Source organism: Ursus arctos, unplaced genomic scaffold (assembly GCF_023065955.2).
Source record: "Ursus arctos isolate Adak ecotype North America unplaced genomic scaffold, UrsArc2.0 scaffold_7, whole genome shotgun sequence".
Lineage (NCBI taxonomy): Eukaryota > Metazoa > Chordata > Mammalia > Carnivora > Ursidae > Ursus > Ursus arctos.
Genome location: NW_026623089.1, coordinates 53,790,940 through 53,812,841, shown reverse-complemented (window position 1 = coordinate 53,812,841; position 21,902 = coordinate 53,790,940). Strand labels below are relative to the sequence as shown.

Here is a 21,902-nt window from a genome sequence, read left to right as displayed (position 1 = left end):
GCTTGTGAGCAATGAGTCCTGGCCAGATCTTTCTGACACCTTCTATCACAACCAAAGGGGTTCCCAGAAATAGGAGAGGGTCTCTGCTTTCTGCCTGTCTTTCTTGAGCCCCAAGGGGCCAATATCAGGGGCTGCACTGGATATTGGTTTGCAATTATAAACCTACAGTTTCCAGAAAGGAAATGGCAGAAGCAGAATCCCTGAAGGACAGCTGGTCTTTCTGGCAACCCTCCTTACAAGGACAAGGAGACCTCCTCTCCCTGAACCCCTCAACATGCAGTAACCACAACCATACAGTGTCTACACACAGGGCACAAACAGCATTGTTTCTAACTGATCTCATGGTTCAGCCGGTCTCAGGGGTGTCAGCTGTTCCGTAATGTATGACAAATCACTGTGGTTAACTTAACCCGTCCGGGTCTCCTAGATACAGTCACTAGACACTTGCCAAGAAATGTGCAAAGGGAATGCCGGGGGGACGGGAGGGGGGGCGGAGAAGGGTGATGTGGAGAAGGACCACGAGGCATGGTGTCTGGTTGCTCCGGATGCAGCTGGATCTCTGTGCAGACCCAGACTTCACCTATAGCTCGAGGCCAGGCTTTGGAGACTGACAATGGGAGGTGAGGGTGGCAGCCTTTCATCAGGAGCAGGTCACAGCCCCGCAGTGAGTTTATTCTCATCCTCATCTGGCCCTCGTTTTCAAGGCTTTGCTTAGAGTAGTGATTCTTAGATTTGAGCATGCGATAGAATCCCCTGGAAGGTTTGATAAAGCGTAGGTTGCTGGGCCCCACCCCCGGAGATTCTGGTTGAACAGGTCTGGGGTGGGGCCCGAGAATTCAAATTGGTAACAAACACCTAAGTGATGCTGGGTCTGCTGGTCCACGGGACCCTGATTTGAGAACTACTGACCTGGAACTTCTTAGTGGGACTGTGGCTCTCAGATAGCAGGAGCACGAGCTCCAAGCCTTTCTTCTTCCCTTAGGAATGAGGTTAGAACCGATGATGAGTAGCTGGGTGGGAGGAACCAACAGGGCGATGCTCTAGAATCATCTGACCAGGAGCCAGGAGTCTTGGGGTGTTATCCTGCCCCTGAACTAGCCCACTGTGTGGCCTCGGGGAAGTCACCTCTGCTTTCTGGGCCTCAGTTTACCCTGTGTAGAAAACGAGCAGATAGCACTCTTCTTTGTGCGTTCTAGTTTTCACAACAGGAAGGTTTTTAAAGAGATAAAAGGAAGACAAACTGACCCACGGGACCTCTCGGGGGATGAGGGTGGGAGAGTCTCGTGTGGGCGCCGCGGTGTACTCTGAAGCCTGTGGGCTTTGCCTTGGACCCAGGTCTTCCGTGGAACTTGCTCCGAGCCCCTTTCCTTGGTGACTCTGCTCCTTCATGCAGAGCACGCTTCCCTTTCCCATCTTACCCTGTTTTCAGGCTTTCTCATGCACCTGTCGTGTCTTCCAACTGGCTGCTGACTGTGAGCAGTGCAAACTGTTTGCCCCTCTCCCAGGGCCTTGGACAGAAGGAGCATTGGATAAACATTGGAGGGCCGTCAGCAAGAGAAACACCCGAGCTCTACTCCACTGGGCAAGAATCCCAAGGTAAGAGACCGAGAGCCCAGGATTTGCCTTCCTAGGAGGGTCCCCAGCTGATGCCTGTAGAGTTTTTTGCTTTGGCCCTGTTCACCTCCAGAAATGGGGCCTTCTACCTGGCCATTTCCTCTACCTTCTGCCCAAACTCTGAGTTATGCTCCCCTGTCCCCTCTTCCTAACAAAGACTTCCTCAGTAGAAAAGAGCTTGGACATACAATACTTGCCAACAAAAGCAACCATTGTAGCCCCAGGGAAGGGGGTGGGGGTAGAGAACCGGGGTGAAATTTTGCTCTCTGCCTGCCAGGACTGGCTCCAGGGAAGGCCCCAGCCCACTGCTCATGAGTCAGGCTGCTGGGGTCCCAGCTGCAATCTGTCCCTCTTGACTTCCCAAGTCTAAGGCAGGAAGAATGGGGTGGGGTTCAGGAAAGGGGCTAGCAAGCTTCTGGGATGGCAAGGGAGAAAATCAGCAATCACATGCCATGACTCTTCGTTTCTGTCTCCACAGGGCCCCCATTCTGCAGCTGGGGCAACGGAGACCCCGAGAAGGGAGGTCATTTTATCCTGAGCTCATTTAGTGGGTTTGTGGACGGCCAGATGGAGACAGTTCCAGCCTGGTCATCTCAGAGCCTCTCCTCCAAGTTCCCACAGACTCATGCTCTCGCTCTCTCTCTCTCTCTCTCACACACACACACACACACACAGACACGCAGACACACACAGACAGACAGACACACACACACCCTCGCGTTCTTGTTCCATCTGCCCTCACACACAAAACCACAGTCTGGCTCTTGGCTTCACAGATCTTAAAGGACCAGATAGAGGAGAAAAAGGAACTCTTTTTCCTGAACTTAATATAGATCATTTTGGGGCTGCCATTTTCAAATAACGGGATGGTCTTGGTGTTGCTTGGAATAGAACACGCTCTGCATTTCCACAGGACCTCAGAATGTGTCTGTAAGTTCTATGAGCCTCATGGTTTCCGCTTTAACAGATGAAGTACTGCAGCCTGAAAAGAAAAATGACTTCCCCTTGGTCACACAGACTGTACTCGGCAAAGTGGAGCTTAGAGCAGTCTGCTGACCCTACTTTCGTCTCTTTTTCCAATGCAGGACTAGACTCTGGATTCGGATCCCAGCTCTGCTGCAAACGAGCCGTGTGACCTGGGACACTGCTTTCATAAATGCACTGCCCCTCCAAGCATCCTCACTCTAGAAGCACTGTCCCTCAGGAGGCCCTAGGCCAGGGCCGGGGGCCACTGGGATGAGGAATCCCGCTCTCTGCCCACAAGGCAGGAACGCATTCAGAGCCCAGCAGGGTGTAGACTGGGCGGCCTCACCTTGTCATCGGGGAAGAGTGCAGGAAGCCAAGGCCTCTCTCAGGGGATCCAGAGAGTCCCAAGAGAAGTCTGGTTAGGGAATTTCCACCCACAAGTTGGTCTCCTTTTAAGAAGGCCCCACAACAAAATGTCTGGACTCAAAAGCACAAAGATTAGGGGTCTTTATACACTTTATACAAAGATTCTTTATTCCACAGTTCTTAAAAAAACACACACAAAAAAACTCCTTTCTCCAATTCCCACCTCTGGCTTGCTTGAAATACAGTTCATTTGCAAATTGTTAGGAACACATTTATACAGTTAAGCAGGAGTTGGGCTATTTGCCCTGACTACTGAACTGGTCTCAGCAACATTGCAAAACCAGCAAGCCACTCTCATCTCTGACTCTTGGTTTTTCCCACCTTGGACTGTGGAGGGGTTACTGGTGCCGGGGTGGAGGATGTTTTGTTTATGGAACACCTACTGTGTGCTGTAGTTAACACTCCAGGGGAGGCTCAGTGCTGGGATTTCCATCAGGGCGTCTGAGCATAAAGCCAGGGCTCTCTCCTCACCTTGCTCAGCCCCGCTCTTGACTAGGATACACAGCTCACTGCAAATTGGGGGCACAGAGAACTGTAGTCTGCGACATGGGTACATCCAAGGGGTCAAAGGTTAGTGGACGGCGTCAAGACCATTAGAAGAGAAAGGAGACACCCTCTCTTGAGGAGGAGAGGAGCTCACCGTCTCCCCACCCAAACGGGGTTGGACATCCCTTCCGCCCAGTGGCACCGGAGAGGGGGCCCTGCGGTCAGGTACGGGGAGCCGAGGGAACCAGGAAAGCGGCTCCGGCTACGGCCCGGCACTCTGGGGGGAGCCCCGGTGGCTGGCTCCGCGTGGCACTTCCGATCCGGCTGGGCCGCACGCCGCTGCACTCCCCGGCCCCGCGCTCCGCCCCGGCCGCGCGGCGCCCCTTGTCCGACCCGCGCCCGGCCCCGCCCCGCCCCGCCAGCGTGCCCACCCCCCCGGCCCGGCCCGCCCCGCCGCCCCCTTGGCCGGCTCCCGCCGCGTCCCGGAGCGTCACGGCGCGGGCGGACCGACCGGCTCGCGGCAGTTGGCACGGGGGGCGCTGGCGCGTCGGCCGCTCCGCTCTCCCGCCGGCAGCCTTGGGCGCGCGGAGCCAGCGGTCCAGGCGGTGGCGCGGGGGGCCCGGAGCGGGCGGGCCGGCGGCGGCGGCGGAGCAGGCGGAGGCCGGCTGGCCGGCGTTCGGCAGTCCGGGTCGCGCTCCAGCCTCGCCGGCAGCCCGGAGCCGGGGGCTCGGGCGCCCTCCGGCCCGCGTCCGCGCGCGGCCACATGGCTCGGCTCCGCGCGCTGCTGTCCTGCCTGCTGCCCCTGCACTGTGCGCTCTGCGCCGCCGCGGGCAGCCGGACCCCAGGTGCGTGCAGGTCGGGCGCGCGGGGGCGCGAGGGGCCCTGGGTGCTCGAGACTCAGGCTGGCCCCAGGGAGCGCGAGGAGCCCTGCAGCATTGGAGCGAGTGGGAGGCGGTGCGCGCCCTGGGCTTGAGCTCGTTTCTTCTCCTGTGTCCCCAGCGCTGACCCGAGAGTGCTCTTCCTTTCTGGCACAAGAGGTGGAGAGAGACCCTGGGAGAGGTTTGGGGCATATGGAGTCTCTTCTGAGGGGGCTGTATATTGGTCTTTGTATCTGTATTTCGTTCTCTCTCCTTTTCATTCTCTCTCTCTCTCTCTTACACACACACCCACCCACCCACCCCGTTGGTTTGTCTCTGTCCTGTTTGCCTTTCACTTTCAGTGTCTTTTCCCTCTCCGACTTGGGTGCCCATGTCTGTCTTATCCTCACAGAATCAGGCTGGCAGGTGGTTGCCCCACACCCCAGGGAGCACCTGGCACTAACACTCGGGCTTGGAAACACAAGCACGGCCCTGTCCTCCAGCATTCTCAGGCTCTGTGCAGACACCCTCCCTCTCACACACCCTGCGCCCTCACCTGCTGTGGCTCTGAGCGTGGGGAGGGGGCTCCGGGCCTTTCCAGGCAGGGTGGCTGCTTGTTTGTCTGTGAGCTCTGTTCAGGTACTGAAGTGAGCTCTCTCTAGCAGAAATCTTGGGGGTAATGGGTAAAACCAGAGGAGAGTCAGTACTCCCCCCACCGGAACTGCCTTTGGCATGGGGGGTTTTCAGGGGACCTCGTTTTCTAGGCTTCATCAGTGGCGTGAAAGGGCCCAAGGAGGCAAGAGATAGAGCCATGCGGAAATGAAAATCCCTCCAAACTCCAGTCCCTGAATCACCGAGCCTGGAAGCCAGCGAGCTGTCATTCCTGCTGGGCCTGGCTGGGCTCGGGGAGAGCTGTGCGAGGACCTCGCTGCTGGCATGTGGCCTGGAGCATGGGGCCGTGACCTCACACTTAATTCAGTCCGAGTGGGCAGGTCACCCCGTGCGTCTCCTTTTATTTTTGAAGATCTATATTTACCGGGCTTGGTGCTGGGCCATGTAGAAATCTCAGCAGCCTCTGTTTACTGTAAAAAGTTTTCTTTCTAAACTTGGAAAAATATAGAACCTTATTCCCTCCCTCCCCTCTCCAGCTCCTCCTTTCTCCCTGACACGTGCCCAGGATCCCCTGGGTTTCTAGGTGTGTTTGTTTTGCCAGCTGTGTTCAGGGAGCTTGGCGAGGAGGAGGGCCGTACCCCAGGCCTGGTGGTGACTTCAGCATGCCCGGGGGAGTTGGGGCAGATCCTGCTATATCCCTCTCTTTGCCCTGGGGGCTTTCGGGGAATCTCAGCCCATTCCTCGAGGGTGCCCAAAGTTGGAAGGCTCGTTGCTAGAGTGACAGACAGGACTCTGGCATCATTCTTTTCTTCTGTTAAGTTTAACAGGGCCTTGGGGACTACAGGGAGCAAGTTGTTTCCACAGAGTACTTGAACGCCGTTCATCCAAGTGCGGGGGTCCAGAGACTCAGGAAGCCCTGGATGAGTCTTGGATGAACTTGGGCTAAGGGGTCCCTCCAAGGCAATGCTCAGAGTTGCAGAGCCCCTCCCTGCCCCCGTGAGATTGCCTGCCTCCCCTTACCTTTGCACAGACTATGTTGATATAACTCCTTGTTTATTCCAGCAGAACTGCGTCTCTCTGGAAAGCTCCGTGACTATGGTGTGACAGTGCCATGCAGCACGGATTTTCGGGGACGCTTCCTCTCCCACGTGCTGTCTGGGCCGGCAGCAGCCTCCGCAGGGAGTGCAGTAACGGAGGGACCATCCGCACCACAGTCGCACTCAGGTCACCTCCGGGTGGCCCGCAGCCTCCTGCGCCCGGACGGGACCACCCTGCAGCCTGGCCGGGTGGGGCGCCCCTCCCTCTACTTCAATGTCACAGTTTTTGGGGAGGAACTACATTTGCGCCTGCGGCCCAACCGACGGCTGGTGGTGCCCGGAGCCTCGGTGGAATGGCAGGAGGATTTTCGGGAGCTATTCCGACAGCCCCTGCGGCGGGAGTGTGTCTACACCGGGGACGTCACGGGCATGCCAGGGGCAGCTGTCGCCATCAGCAACTGCGACGGATTGGTAAGGGACGAGGCCTTCATCGAGCCGCTTTTCCCCCCGCCCCAGGCTACCTGAGCCAGTCCGACATCATTTTCTCCTTGGCTCCCCTGTGTTTGGGATTCCTATGGGCACAGTGTATGGTTTGGGCCAAGTCGCGGGCTTCCCTGCCTCCAGAGAGCTCTGTACGTCCTGCTGGCCACCAGGCTCCCGCTCTAGCGGGTGTGCAGGGCCTGGTGTGGCTGGTGCCTTATTCACTCCCTCACTGTCCGTGGACGCGCTGGGACTCCAGCTTGCCTAGCCCAGACATGCGTGGGGGGGGGGGCGGGGGTGAGGGTGGGAAGGAAGGCGGGCTCTGCTGGGATTGAATCCTGGCTGTGCCACTCACTGGCCTTGAGGCTTTGGAGAAGTGACTCACCTTCTCTGCACTGCTTTCCCTTATGCGTGAAGCGAGAATTTATTCATAATGCACGTATTTACTGTGTGTGTCCCCTATGCCCGGCACTGTTCAGCTCCAGGGGATACGGGAAGGCCAGGGATGCACATGGTCCTTTGCTCTCACAGAGCCGACGCGGTAGTGATGATGACGGGACCACCTTACTGGACAGCACGGTCGGTGGTGTGCACCTGCCTGGCTCGGGATCAAGGCTCTGGTGGCATTAGCGGCTGTTACGATTTGTTATTGTTATGTCCTTCCTCATCCCCCACTGTCTTTGGTCCTAAAGTCTTCCTGCTCTTCCCCAGTGCCCTGCTCTGAGAGCTCCCTTTCTCAGGACCTGTCCCTCCTCCCAAGCTCAGAACGCCCTGCTATCTGGCTCGCTATGGCCAACCAGAGAGCCACCAGTGGCCCCTGTCTGAGGCTTGACTCGCACTGGGGTTCAGCTCCATCCCCCGTGGGTCAGGCCTTTGTGAGCCTGTGTGGCAGGCCCAGGGCCCTGGTGGGCATTCTTTCTGTGGCCTCCACGTTGTCAGGTAGGAGCTGATGTGTCCCAGGAAAGGACCCCCTTGTTCTGCCTTTTCGCTTGAAGTGAGGGATGAGTCAGATTGGGGGGGGGATGGGAAAGGGGATCTTTCTTCCCTAGCAGGGCTGGGAGCACTCCTCGCTGTCTTCCCATCCATGCGAGGTGTTGTCCTGCTGAATGTCACGTGACCCTTGTCTGGGCCAGTCTTCATCTTTTTTTCATCATCACCCCCTTAAAGAGTCTTTTTAGTCGCTTTTTCCCCTCTAACTGCCCTCCTCCGTGATGTTTGAACACCGCAGATGTGCTGCACACCTGTTATACATTGTATGTGTACCTGTGCTCGATATAGATGTGAAAAGAACACACTTTTTGCTTTCCAAAGAACCGGCTTTTGTCCACATTGGTTGTGATGGCGCCCCCCTCCCCCCACCTTGAGAGGCAGGGTCTGGGCAGTGGTTGGTTGTCAAGGCTGAGCGGATGCTAGAATTACCTGGCGCGCAAGGGTTCTGCGAGGCTGACTTTGAGAAGCCCAGGTTTGAGGACGGCTGCCGAAGGCTGAGGCCTTGTCCTGACGCCAGGGCGAGCCTTGCCTGCCACCCGCCCTGGATCACAGGTTTGCGTAGCAGAAGCCTGCTGGCTGTGCTGTGGCCACAGTTTGGCTTGGAAATCCAAAGGGATGCTTGCAGTCGCCCGGGGACGCAGTGTCCGTGCGGAGGGAGTGATGGAAAGTGCTGGAGCAGACTGGCGGCTTGGCGCATCGCGTGGTGAACTCCTACAGCCCTCAGCCGCTGACGCTGCTGGCCATCCCATGACCGGGCCGTGTCTCCCACTTCTTCTGCTACCTCCGTAAAAGTACGGGAGGGGCCTGACAAAGATGTCAGTGCATGGTCAACACCATCGCTAAGTAACCGTCCACGGTCCTGGCTTGCCACCAGGCCACCGCTTCTGCCTTTGGCTGTTTCCTGAGCCAGTCCCCAGCCACAGCCCAGCACAGAGGCCTCCCCAGGGCAGGGATCTCCTTGTTTCCAGGCCATTCCAGAAAGCTAGCCTGTGTCCCCTGAGAGCAAGGGGCTGTTCGCAGTGACCCACCTGAGCCACCTTTGGACCCAAGGCCACAGCGCAGCGTCTCCGATGAGATCCAGCTCTGGATCTATGTGGTCTTTGGATTTTAATCCCCACCTTCCTTGGCATCTTATGTCCTGAAGTCAGTCCTTCCAAAAACCTCTGTATTGACCACTGGCCATGGGCAAGTCCTCAGGGACGTGTAAGAAAATGAAAGGGACTCAGAATAGTAGCCGCAGGGGGTCTTTCCTGCCGCCCAGGCCCAGCCCACCCTGGGTCTCGCTCATTCCTTAACCTTGCTCATTGTGTAGACAAGGAGACCGAGCGCGGCGGGGAGAGCTGAAGATCGTGCGGACGGCTTCTGTTCCCACGGCACCGAGGAGTAAAGGCCTTCAGTCGTATGTGGTGTGTATACAGATGTTGTCATTACCCTGCTCTGCAGAGACTCCCGTCCCTGCCCTCAAGGAACTTGGGTGTCAAGCAGCAGAGACCCTTCTAGTGGTTTCAGCATTCACTTGTTGGTTTTCCAGAGCCTGGCGAGGATGGTACTCAGTCGATGGGAGTGATTGTTGTCTTTGGTGCCAGAAAAGGTGACATCTTGAAGGATGAGCAGAAGTTTGCTGGGGCCAGAGGGCAGGGAGGGCAGGGAGGGCATTCTGGGCAGAGGGAAGAGCGAGTGAGAGGGCATCACCATGCTGGATGGAACCGGGGAGGGGATCCCAGGAGACACACTGGGAAGGTGGGCCTTGGCCTGACCTTGAGGGAAGGGCAGGATAGGGGAGGGGGCCCAGAGTGGGGAATGGGGCAGCCTAGTATCTGGGAGTTGGAGGCCCAGGGCTGTGTGACCCTAAGCAAGCTGCCTTCCTTCTCTGGGCTCCCTTGCCTCTTGGGTGCATCTCCGAGGCTGGAATGGATGGGCTCAGAGCCCCTTCCGGCTCTGGCATTGGTGCTTTGTGACACGGGACAGGCCTTGCAGAAGTTTGAAGCCCGACGTCTCTAAACCTATAGTTGACGCCTCCCTCGCTGGCCAGTCCTAGGATCTGCTCTGGGCAGGACGGGGCTGCGTTACAGGTACAGGGAGGAAAGACTCCAGCCCTGAGCTTGGCCCTCATGGCCAGGCAAACCTCCCAGTTGTGAGGTCTTGAACAAAGACCCCTTTGTGTGGACAGACTGCAGCCATTTGGATCTTAGCGGCTCTGGTGAAAAGTGTGACGTCTAAACTGACGGCTTGACCCTCATTTCCAACTGGACCCTGCAGTGGGGGGCAGCGGCGATCACTGCCCTCCCATCCGCTGCTGCCATGCCATAGAGTCACTCAGTCCTGGGCCCCTGGGACGGACACTGGGAGGGTTCTGTGCGCTGTGGTTAATTCCTACCAAAACTGAGGAATGGGTACCTCCCCCACTTCCCACCTGCTCTTCCGGAGGGCCTGGTGTGGCATAGCAGTGGGCAGGGGGTCAGGAAGGACCTAGGAATGAGGAAGCCAGGACCTCTTGTCTGGATGAGTTTGTAGGGTAATGAGGACCCAGACATAAAAGCAGACAAATGACAATCTTGTGTGAAGCAGCAGCAGAAGGACCAATTTTTTGGTTAGGGCATCTAGGAAGGCTCCCTGAAGGAGGTGGCATTGGCTCAAGACTGGTCAAACATTATAAACATGAGAGAAAGTGCTGGGCTTCTGGCCAGCAGAGAGAATGACTGACTGACCCAGGCGGGCTTGAGAATTTTGGGGGAAGGGAAGACGGGATGTGGGGAGGCCATGTTCTACCTGCAGAGTGTTTCCCCTGGCGCCGGGGACAGCTGTCAGACCCCAGGGTCCCTGACTGGGAATGTTCTCAGGCAGCAGTAGCAACCCGGAGCCTTTGTCAGGGAGCCCAGCCAATCAATGCAGTGGTTCTCCCAACACCCCTGTGACCAGCCTCTGGCCAGCCTCTGAGGGCCTGTGGGCTGGGAGGGCCTGGGTCGCCTCAGGACCCCTCCGGCTGGGGGCCAAGTGCAGAACAGAGCCCCCTGTTAGCGATTATGGCTCTGAATTCCTGAGAGGAACATGGAGGCCTGGGGTCAGGGCCAGTGCTTTGTGGGTCCAGGAGGGATTGTGGGGTATAGGAATGGGGTCAGCAGAGTGGGGATCCCACATACCATCTAGAACCCAGACTGAAAGCTCCTCCCCCCCATTGCCGTCTCTGCCTCTCGGGGTCCCGGGCCTCGCTGCCCTTGCACTGAGACACTGGGGACTTGGCTGTGCTGTGCACCCCCCCCCCCGTTTGCCTTCAGCGACTCTGTGAGTCACAGGCCTGGTGTGGAAGCAAGGCACGTGGAAGCTTTGTCACCATCTGGTTCCGTTTTCCACTCTCTGCAGATCATGCATATTTAACGGGTTACAGAGTAGACCCCTGGCAGGCCGTGTGAGGAGGGGCGGGGGGCTGAGTCCCCTTCTTACCCCTGCCTGATGTACGAATCCTAGCAGCTCTCTGAGCCTCAGTGCTTTGTCTTTAGAAGGGGATTACAGTGGGGGAAGGGGGCAGGTGGGGATGGATGGTGACAAGGGCCGGGGTTTCGTTATGGGTGGTGATGAAATGTTCCAGAATGGATGGTGGTGGTGGTTGCGTGGCTCTGTGCTCTGTGCGTGTACTAAGTACCGTTCAATTCTACACTTTAAATGGGTGAATTGTGTGGTATATGAATTACTTTTCAATAAAGCCGCTACAGAATGCGGCTGGCCCCCAGAAAGGACTGGAGGTTTGTAGTAATTATAAGGACACAGTCTAGCGTGGCGGAAAGTGTGGGGTCTCTTTGCTCTGGTCCAGACTAGAGCAAGGTCGTGACCTCGAGTGAGTTTCTAAATCCCTCTGTGCTTCGATTCCTCATCTTTAAGGAGGGCGGGAGGAGCAACCACCTGTAGGACTGTCCAGAGGATTAAATAAGATAATGTAAAAAAAAAATGCAGTCTCTGGTATATGGCGGGGGTCTCAAAAAAGGAGTTATTTCAGTGGTTCTTGATAGTAACATTTATTACTTCTCTACAGTAATTCCTACAGTAATTATAGTTTAATGAATAGTGGAAAACACTGTCACACTGTCAATATGGTTAGAGTCAGTTGTATTGCAACAGTATGTAGATTAGACGTGTTTTCTGGAAGGTTCTGAGGCCATCTCTGGTCCCTGGGCTGGCCAAGCCCTGCCTCCCCTCTGCTTTGGCAGTCTTCTCCGTACGATCGGCCCATTGGCGCTTGCTCGGTGCGTGGAAGTGTGAGCGTCACGGCCCATCTGAGATAACCCCACGTGCCCTCCTGCACAGGGATACTGAGAGGCTCAGGGGAGTACTATGTTAACACTCCGTGGGCCCCTGCCCAGAGCCCCACCCTTGACCAGGTCCTGGGGTGCAGGGATGAAACTCAACCCTGTCTCCCTCGCCAGAAGCCCACAGCTGAAAGAGAAGGCAGATCTGTGCCGTGGACGGAGTGAAACAAGACAGACCGCACCGAGCCTCAGCGTTTTGTGGGAATGCAGGGAAGTAGAATGCCCTCGGTGGGCGGCCTGGAGGTGAACATTGAGAAGGAGAGGCGCTCAGGGAAGGCTTGCTAGGGGAGAGGATATTTGGGCCACGTTTTAAAGCCATAATAGGAGTTCTCAAAGCCAAGAGGTAGAAACTGGAGGCCTTCTGCAGGGAAGGAAATCCTGTGTCTTCCCCGGATTTGGGAAATGGTGAGTCATCCCGGCTCTCCATGGGAGAGGGGGAGCAGTGAAAATGTCGGTTGGAAGATCCCTGCCTCCCCGTGGCGCTTAGACTTGCCCCTATGGCCGTAGGGAGCCACGGGAGGTTTGTAAGCTCGAGGTACGTTCGTACTGGGGTAAGAGGCTATAGCGCGTTGGCGTCACAGACTGGCCTCTGGCTCACCGGTGTTCCTGTCAGCACCTCTTCTTGCCAGCTGGGGGCGGTGGGCTGACCCGGCAGCTCCTTGGGAAGCCCCGGCTCTACCCTGCCATTCACCCCTGCCCTGGGGATGTGGAGTGTGAGGCTCGGAGTTCCAGAGGTGCCCTCCTCCAGCCGCCCAGCTGGCCTGTCTCCATACCTCGTGGCCTGTGGGCCGCCTGCCCTTACCCAGGTGTGCTGACAACCCTGGGAGGGACAGAAGTGGTCTGGCCTCACCTCCTTGCTCCCCCTGCTTCCCCAGCCTGGAAAGTGGCTTCTGTCTGTAGACCCCCACCCCAGCCAAGCTGATGTGTTCATACCTGACTCTGCAGCCCCCCACCTTTGTTCGTGGTGTTTGCACCTCCCACCATGCCGTCCCCTTCCCTCCGCTTGCTACAACCCCCGTCTCGGCCACCTGGTTCCCAGAAGCCAGAGACTGGCTTACATCTTCTCATTGATCTAAGCACGGAGCACAGGCTGGGGCTCGTGCAGCACAGGCGGCCGTGCCTTCAGGGCCCTCCAGGAGCAGGGAGTCCCAGGAGAAAGAGAAAAGGCCAGGTATAGTACGGGAGGTGGGACTGTGCCCCGTTTAAAGGGAGGGCCAGGGGCGCCTGGGTGGCTCAGTCCTTAAGCATCTGCCTTTGGCTCATGGCGTGATCCCGGAGTCCTGGGATCGAGCCCCGCATCGGGCTCCCTGCTCTGCTGGGAGCCTGCTTCTTCCTCTCCCACTCCCCCTGCTTGTGTTCCCTCTCTTGCTGGCTGTCTCTCTCTCTCTGTCAAATAAATAAATAGAATCTTAAAAAAAAAAATTAAAGTGAGGGCCAGCCTGGCTTCACAAGATTTTTGAGTATTTGAAGGAGAAATTAGCAATAACGATTTTGAAGCGAAGTGTTCTATTCGGTAAGACAGTGTGTGGGCCCAGCACAGCAGGGCAATTAGCTAGAGGCCTCGGGTTGCCAGCAGGGCAGTTGGTGAGGGGGTGACAGCATGGCCCCTGCAACCAGATGACCTGGGCTGACATCCCAGCTCCGGCTTTTACATGCTGTGTGGCCTTGGACAATTACTGGGCCTCTCTGGGCCTCGGTTTCCTCGTCCGTGTAGTGGGGATTGTAATAGAGGTCACTCCGTAGAGTTGTCCTGCGTGCAAGGGGCTTATTAGCACAGTACTGGGAGTGCTTTGGCTCTTGCTGTGGGATGATGGGCGCTTACGGGTTGCGTCTGCTGGGTCTGAGGGGCTGGGTGATGGGAAAGAAGTCAAGAGTATCTCCTTAGTCTGCTTAACCGCCCCCCATGCCCCCAAGAGGTCCCTGGGCTTTCAGCTAGGCAGCCAGAGCTCATCCCCGTCCTGACCCCACCAGGCCTGTTAGTTTTTCTCAGGTGCACCCTGCTCCCGGCCCGGTTTGCATTCTCACCGGGAGCGGTCCCACTGGGTTCGCTAAGGGTGGGGTCTGAGCTTAGTCACCTGTGTGTCCTTAGGACCCTGGCACAGGGCCTGCCTCGGGGCGGGCTCCCGGTGGCTGCTGGGTGAGCCGACCCGGTGAGGGAAGGTAGAGGGTTTGCTTCTAGGGTGGCATAAAGCTTACGTTTGCCTCTCCTCACCCCTGGCAGACAGGCCGGTCCACGGCAGCACGCTGTCCCCTGAGTCCGCATCCCCAGTGTGTGGTCCTCGCAGCCGTGCCCCGGGGGACTGAGTGGGTGTGTGAGCCGAGGCCTGACTGCCTCCCTGCTCTCGGCCGCCCTGTCCTTTCCATCTTGGAGCTCCCGACCTGTCCGAGGGCACCACCCGCTTTACCAGGCTCGCTCCCCGGGGAAACCCTGGGTCTGCGCTTTAGAATTCCTGCTTGTAGAATGAAAACAGGAGAGGGTCTCTTTGGGGGGAGAGGGAACTCCTCACGGCGTGCCTCCCCAGGCCGACCGCGGACCTTCAGCTGGGGAGCGGCCCTTCCTGGGTGCGGGCCGTGGGGGCCTGGGGGCTGCGGGGGCGGAGCAGTGGTCAGCACGGGGTGCCTGGACCTCAGCCACAGCCCAGGAGCCGGGCAGCCCAGCTGTGGCTGGGGAGCGATACCACGGGGGAAACCGAGGGGCCGGACCGCTTACCCACGGCCGGGTGACAGACTGGCCTCAAGCGGACGCACGTACAGTGACCACATGTTCTCTCTCACGCTGTAGGTTGGCCAGGCGGTTCCTCTGCTCTTGTTCCTGGGCTCCCCTGCGGCTGCACGCAGCTGGATGGGGGGCTGGCCTGGAAGGCCCGAGCGGGCCCCATTCCCACATCCGGCGTCAGCGCTGGCCAGGCAGCCCCGCACTCTCCGTCCGCCGGGCAAGACAGGCCTCTTGCACAGCCGTGTCAGGGGGTGCGCGGTCCGAAGCTGCAGGACCTCTCCAGGCCTGGTCTGGCAGGTTGCCTGATGCTGTTCCGATGCGTTCTGTGGGTCAAAGTGAGCCACCAGGCCAGACTAGATTCTCCCGGAGCAGGGGAATGGAGGCCACCTCTGGAGGCCAGGGGTGGCGGAGTCTCACTGCAAAGAGGCACGTGGACAGGGCCAGGAGGACTGCAGCCATCTTTGCAGGCGTTCTCCCACACGGACTCTGGGCAAGTCACTTGACCCCTCGGAGCCTCAGTTTCCACACCTGTAAAGTGGGTATCCTACCTGGTGGTTTTCTTCATTAGAAATCAAGCGTGCTGCCCTCATGCCTAGAGCAATAAATGGTAGCTTTATCACGATCATTGACCTCTTGGAATAAATATGGAGACTGAGGCAGGATCCACAGTAGGTTTGTTTCCAGACCTCCGGTCACCTGTTCAGTGCTCTTCTTGCTTCCCAGAAGGCCCTGTCCCGTCAGGGCCTCTCTCTGTCTGAGCGGACGTGCAGGGTCTGGGTCCTGGGTAGTTTTCTGGTCCTCAAGGTGGTCTGGTCTTGCAGAGTTTCACCTCCCCAGTCTCCCCACGGCTGGGCCGTGCTGTCTGCCCTGAATTAATAACTTATTTATGATATGGAATAAAAGCCAGACATCACCTCACTGCTGTTTCTCCTGAGCAGAGCCAGTGAGGGCTGGTCTGGGGGCTGGTGTTATTTTCCTTCCCCGGCATCCTCAGGCTGGCTGGAGGGAGGGCGGCTTCTGGGCCGCTGAGCGTGGTGGGGGCTGTGCTTACCTTTCCTCTGCCTCCTGTGCTCAGTGGGGCAGAGGACTGGGGGGTGGGCTTTTGGAGGGGACCCAGAAGATTTGTGCCGTGGGACGTTTCCAAGACATCTGCTGGCCCTGGCATTCCGTTTTCAGCAGGTAGGCCTTGCCCTGCTTTCAGAGCCTGAGAAACAACAACAATGCCTTGGATGGCAACAATAACAGTAATCTTTGCAGACTGCCTCGGCTCTGGGAGCCGAGTTTCCTGTTAGCACAAATAATCCTTGTGTTATGAAAACCTCCAGTGATGAGTTCAGCTCAGCGTCATTTGCACAGCTCTCCCTGGCTTTGGCCTGCGTGCAGACAGCTGTGTCCAGAGGAGGCTTTTAGGGCCTCTTGGTCCCCTCTTAATTTTCCAGACGAGGAAGCTGAGGCTCGCGGAGGGGAAGACTCACCCAGGGTCACACAGCAACTGTGGGGCCCCCTGACTCCCTGTCCAGTGCTCCCCCACGATCCCACTCAGCCTCTCCCAGGTCAGCAGATGAGGACCAAGTAAATGTTGACAGCGACTCAGGTCGTAAGCCCTTTGTGCAGCAGTCATGGCAACGGCTTCAGAGCCCAAAACCTAAGCGATTGGTCCGGCAGTTGCCCTCTGGGGCGCGTCCTGGCAGTCCTCAGGCCTGGGTCCCGCCGCGAGGGCAGGGTGCTCAGCTTCTGCACGTCCTTATTTCCTGGAAAACTGGGAAGCCAACTCAGAAAACAGTGTTAGCTGGCCGATTAGCAGGATCTGAAGGTCGAACAGAACCTTCTGGTGTTTCTTGGCCCTAAGTCAGCATTGCCACTGTTTTATCCATTTTCAAGATACGGGAGGGCAGTGGGCTGCTGTTATGCACACATTCCTTGTCAGAGAATATCAGACACCCTGCAGTCTCCTTTTCTCCTACTTCCCCGAACACGGCTGAGGGCCTGGTAGAACAGGCCCCTTTCAGAGAAATGTTTGAAGGTGGGAGCGTTTGTCGGGGCACAGTTGGTCTGAATGCAAACCCTGTTCCCAACAGGTTGCCTGAAGCCTTTTGTCAGCCTTTGCTTTTAAGCCAACCAAATATTTGTACCTTTGATGTGTCCAGAAAATGCGCATGCCCCCCAGCAGAAGTTCATTTCCCACTCTCTGAATGAGCTCCTCCAGCCCAAAGAGGCCTTGTGTTCTGTAGCCCGACAGGCCACTGGCCTGGGTGCGTTGAGTGCTTGGTGCTTTGTCACCTCATAATTCAACGTCCCTAGATGGGGAGACTAGGTGAAACATGCTGTCCCCTCAGCCGTGGCCACACTGTATGGGGACCAGGCCTCTCAGGAAGGGCCATAATGCCCAAGGGAGTTCGTTAAGGAGGCTTGGCCCCAAGGATGCTTATTGAAGGGGGTTTTGTTCCAAAGTTGGCCCCCTGGTGTGGCTCAGTGCTCGTCCCCCTGAAGCTCACATTTCGAAGAGGAATAGAAAGGAATATCCCCCGGATGGGGACAGAGCACAGCCATGCGCTGCTGGGGGCACAGAGGAGGGAGCGATGATGGCGTGACATCTGAGCTGGGCTGGAGGGGCATTCCTGTCAGAGCTCACAGCGGCCACAAAGGTGTGGAGGCCCACGTGAAACACGTGTGGTTCCAGGTGTGGAACAGGGCCATGTCGCTGGAGTCGGGGGGATTTTTTTGCTAATAATTCCAAAAGGGAAACAACCAGGGCTGTTGTTGGGGGGGTGGTCTAGACACCACCTCTCTCCTGGGTGACCGTTGTGGCCTCCCTAACTGATCTCCCTGCCTCTATCCATGCCCCTCTCATCCATCAGCAATGGCAACCAGAGCAGTCTTGTTCAATCCCAGCCCTCCTGTGACACTTCTGTGGAGGCGGGGTTTGGGGCTGTGTCCCCAGCACCTAGAAAGGGGCCTGCTCAGTACGTAGCCCATGAATGAGTGAATGACCAGAGCTTAGTACGTAGCTCATGAATGAGTGAATGACTAGAGCTCAGTATGTAGCTCGTGAATGAGTGAATGACCAGAGCTCAGTACGTAGCTTGTGAATGAGTGAATGACTAGAGCTCAGTACATAGTCCATGAATGAGTGAATGACCAGAGCTCAGTACATAGTCTGTGAATGAGTGAATGACCAGAGCTCAGTACGTAGCCCATGAATGAGTGAATGACCAGAGCTCAGTACGTAGCCCATGAATGAGTGAATGACTAGGGCTCAGTACGTAGCCCATGAATGAGCGAATGACTAGAGGAACGCAGCAGACAGAGGTTTAGGAGAAGCACAGTGGCAGAGGAGAACGGGACTCGGGGACCCGCCGAGTGGCCCAGGCGGCTGGGAAGTGAGCATTTGCGTTGCTCGTAACTGACAGGGCTTGAGCAAGGACAGGGTTTGGTGACGTGTCAGAGTTCTGAGAAATCTGGAAAACATGCTCATGGTGCGAAGCCCAGGTCAGGAGTAAGGACAGTAACGGGCCCCAGCTAATCGGGGTTCCTCCCCACCGAGGGCAGTGCTGCCTGGAGGGCATGTGTGCGCAGGGGCGGCTTGTGGACTGGAACTGGGCCCTGCATGGGAATCCCAGTGACTAGGCTCACTCTTCCTTCCACTCCCCCACGCTTATCCTCCTTGCATAGGGACTCTTCCCTGTCACCACCACATCCCTCGTTTATTACTCGCTGCGGACCTGCTGTGTGTCAGGCTCGGTGGCAAACATTACATGCATGATCTCACTGGGGGAAGCATGGCTTAAAACCAAGTTGGCATCCCTCTGGGCCAGGGTGATGTCGGATGGACCAGAGGGGAGGTCTGGCTGGGACAGGTGACCTGCGGGGGCACTAGCCCTCAGCTCTGGGTGGGACGGGCTCATCTCTTCTTGGAGCTGCCCCATGGTTAGCTGCCTTGCTTCTGGGCTGTGTGGCTTTGAATGCAGGGCCTCGGTGCCGGAAGCCACTCCTCAGCTCAGGGCCTGGCAGCCACACCGCCTTCTGGCATGTGAAAGCTGCTTCCTGTCTCCTTGTCCCGAAGCTGCTGCCACCACCAGGACTCAGGGCCAAGCAGGGAGCCAGGTAGAGCTCCCAGCCCGAGCTTGGTGGTGATAGGGGGGACGCTTCAGAGCCACATGGCTCCTGGGCACAGGGAATGGAAAGTGGGGGTGGCTGCCAGCCTGGCAAGGTCTGCCCTGAACCCTGGCTGGGCTCCAGGGTGGGGGTTTGCTACAGAACGGGAGTCTCTGAGCACCTGCAGGTGTGAGGCCCTGCCCTGCTCCCGGGCCGGGACCTCTGCTGCTGGAAGGGGGGTGTCATAAAAAGTGAGCACCCTTCCTTTACAAATATTTACCAAGCTTTTGAAGACTTAAACAATTGCTCTCCACGGTGCTGGAGGACGGAAGCATTGATCACCGTCATCATCATCATGGAGGCGCTGCGGCTAATTGTTCTCACTCTCTGCACTGTGAACTCCCAGCTTGGGTGGCCGTGACATCATTGACTTGCCACTGGACACCCAGCAGATCACAGCCCCCTCCCCAACTCAGCCAGCTCAGGGCAACTTTGGTGAATTATTCTTCACTCCCAGTGGAGTGATCCCTGGAAGGCAGAGGTGGTTAGGTTCTCAGACGGTGCCTAAGGCACAAAGAGATGCGGTGTGGACCGTCCTTGGTCAGGCCCAGCCCAGGGACAGGCTCACAACACAAGAGGCATGCAGTAATGCGGCCTGCCCACAGCCCCTGCTCAGCACCGCCTCCCCCCCCCCCCCCCCCCCCCCCCCCCCGGTTCAGGGCACGTTCTCATTGTCCTCTCCTTCCCTCTCTGTCTTGCCCATTTCCTGCATCACGACAAACGGAATCTGGTCGAACGATCCCAGCTGATACTACTCTGTGAAACTCTGTTGATCCCTTAAACTTCCATTGTTGGGGAGCTTCCGGAGTCTACGTCAGTGGTTCCCAGCCCTGGCGGCACAGGAGAATCACCTGGGCAGCTCGGAGAAAGTCCTGATGCCTGGGCTGCCCTGCCGCGATTTGATCTGTCGGTCTGGGGTGTGGTCCCGGCGCCAGTAATTCTGCACCTGCCCCTGGTGATTCGAATGGGCAGCTAGCGGTGACACCCACTGCTGTGGCCTCCTGGAAAAGTCTACTGTGTGTTTGATGGAAAAGTCAGGGTCAGGTTGGGGGTGCCAGGAGAGCCAGGCCAGAGAAGGACAGAACGGAAGGGGCTGCACCCTGCCGTGGGGCGCGCCTCGGGAAGGGCCTTGCGAGTCATGACGTCACACCATCCTGCCAGTAACCCTTTGGTTTCACATGGGGACTCTGACGCTTGGGGAGGGCCTGGCTCCCAGGTGCAGCCTCTACTCCACTTGCAGGGAAGTTGGGGGACAGAAGGGAGGGCTTCATTGGCTTGGTTTCCTTTTTTAAACTTTTTTAAAACTTTGTTTAAAATGCTTCTTATATAATGATTCCTCGCTCATTGTAGTAGGCGGACATTCTGTGTAGAATTGACTTTCCCTTTCAGATGGGCAATCGCAGAAAAGTCAGAAAACACCCGAAAGTTTAAAGAGAAGGAAGTTGCCGCCCTTTCGCCACCCAGAGACAGCTCCCGGGCAGCTCCCCCACCAACGTTTGGTGTGTCCCTTGTCATCTTTGAAATTACCCTGAGCTGGTACGGCCTCTTCTTCTTGGGAAGAATGAACCCTTAAGGGATGCTCAGCCCATGGTATCTTTTTCCTCTGAGATTCCTCCCGTGTGCAGGCAGGGATCCGAGCGGGGCAAGGCCAGGTCACGGTGGAACCGGGAGTTAGAGGCTGACCGTCCTGCGGTTCGGGAACGCTGCTCCCAGCACTGAAGCCACGGCTCCCTTCCTGAGCCGCCGGGACTCCCAGGCACACTGTGAGTGAGGGTGATGATAATCCCGGCGCAGATAGGAACACTGGCACTGTCCTCGCGGTGAGCCTGGACCATTCCAGCGGCTCTGTGTACGTTTCTCAGAGCAAGCCCACGGGATCCGTGCTGGTCTAATCCGGAGACACAGGGATGTTGGAGGAACTTGTCCAAGATGACACGGTGCGAGAGGGGCAGCACCCAGGGATGCTGGCCTGAGGCATTTACCCACCACACCTACCACATCGCTTCTCCCCTGGGAAGGAGTTCTGCTGCAGATGCACTGGGAAGCCTTTGGCCCAGCACCTCCTAGGGTGTTAGGGGCCTGCAGAGGTCATGACCTTGGGAAGGGGGGGCCAAGTGGTCATCCCAGATAACTACCTCCAGCTGGTGGAGGCGGTCGGCTTCCTGGTGCTTCTTCTGAGGTTCGGGCCTGTTCGGGGAGTTGTCCTGCCGCCCGTGTGGGGCAGGCAGAGCAGGGCACGCCAGCTGAGGATGAGCCTGGCAGCTCTCGGCTCCAGCCTTTGAGGGCTCCTTCCTCCCGCCTGTCCCCAGAGCGGCAGCTCGCGAAGAATCGGCTTGCAGACTCGCCTTGGCCGGGGCCCAGGCCTTGGCAGGGCAGCCGGCAGCAGAGCTCCCGCGGCCTGGGGCTTCCACATCGGGTTTGAATTACACAGGATCGCAGCGTCCGCGGGCCTCGGGCCCAGCCATGCTGACTCACGCTTCCGTGGTCACGGGCGGCCCGTGCGGCTCGTGCGCGAGCAGCGTCTAAGGGAGTGCGTGTGTTGTGTCCGTGCCTACGTGTCTGTTGTCGGCCTGCACGCGTGCGGGTGCCGTCCCTTTATGTGGCCTCGCGGTGCGTGTGTGGCCCTGTTTGCCTGCACACGCATCATCTCTCACTTCCCTGAATGTGTGTTGTGTTTTGTGTTTTTTTAAACCGCTTTATTGAGATGCAGTTCACGGACCGTGCAGTTCACCTAATTTAAACTGTACAATGCGTTGAATTTTTATGATACACATGGAAGTTGGGTGATTATCAGCACATTCAATTTGAGGACATTTTCACTATCTCAGAAAGCAACCCCATGCCCTTTTGTGGTCCCCCTGGTCCCCCAGTCCATTACCCCAGCCCTTGGCAACCACTCATCTTTCTGTGTCTATAGACTTCTCTCTTCTGGATCTTTCCCCTGGATGGAATTGTATACTATGTGGCCTTCTGTGACTGGTTTCTTTCACTTAGCAGGATGTTTTCAAGATTCACCTGTGTTTTAGCATGCATCAGTTCTTTGTTTTGGTTTTTTGGTTCATCCATTCATCTGTTGGTGGCCATTTGGCTTGTTTCTCCTTCTTGGCCACCATGAGTAGAGCTGCAGTCAACATTCATGTGCAAGTTTTTGTGTGGACGTTGGTCGTCCTTTCTCTCGGGCATGTACCAAGGAGTGGAATTGTGGGGTCCTCTGGTCACCGTTTAGTATTCTGTGGAGCTGCCAGACTGTTGTTGTTCAGAG

The 21,902-nt window shown here is 57.3% G+C and overlaps 1 protein-coding gene across 1 annotated transcript in view; it reads left to right on the top strand.

The window, feature by feature from the left end:
- Nucleotides 1–4,139: 4,139 nt before the first annotated feature.
- The window catches only part of ADAMTS14 (ADAM metallopeptidase with thrombospondin type 1 motif 14), a 73,039-nt gene continuing 55,276 nt past the window's right edge, over nucleotides 4,140–21,902 (top strand). The window contains exons 1-2 of the mRNA XM_048219265.2: nucleotides 4,140–4,337; nucleotides 6,027–6,469. Coding sequence (XP_048075222.1) covers nucleotides 4,256–4,337; nucleotides 6,027–6,469 — 525 coding nt within the window. The 5' untranslated portion in view covers nucleotides 4,140–4,255. The remainder of the gene's footprint in view (nucleotides 4,338–6,026; nucleotides 6,470–21,902) is intronic.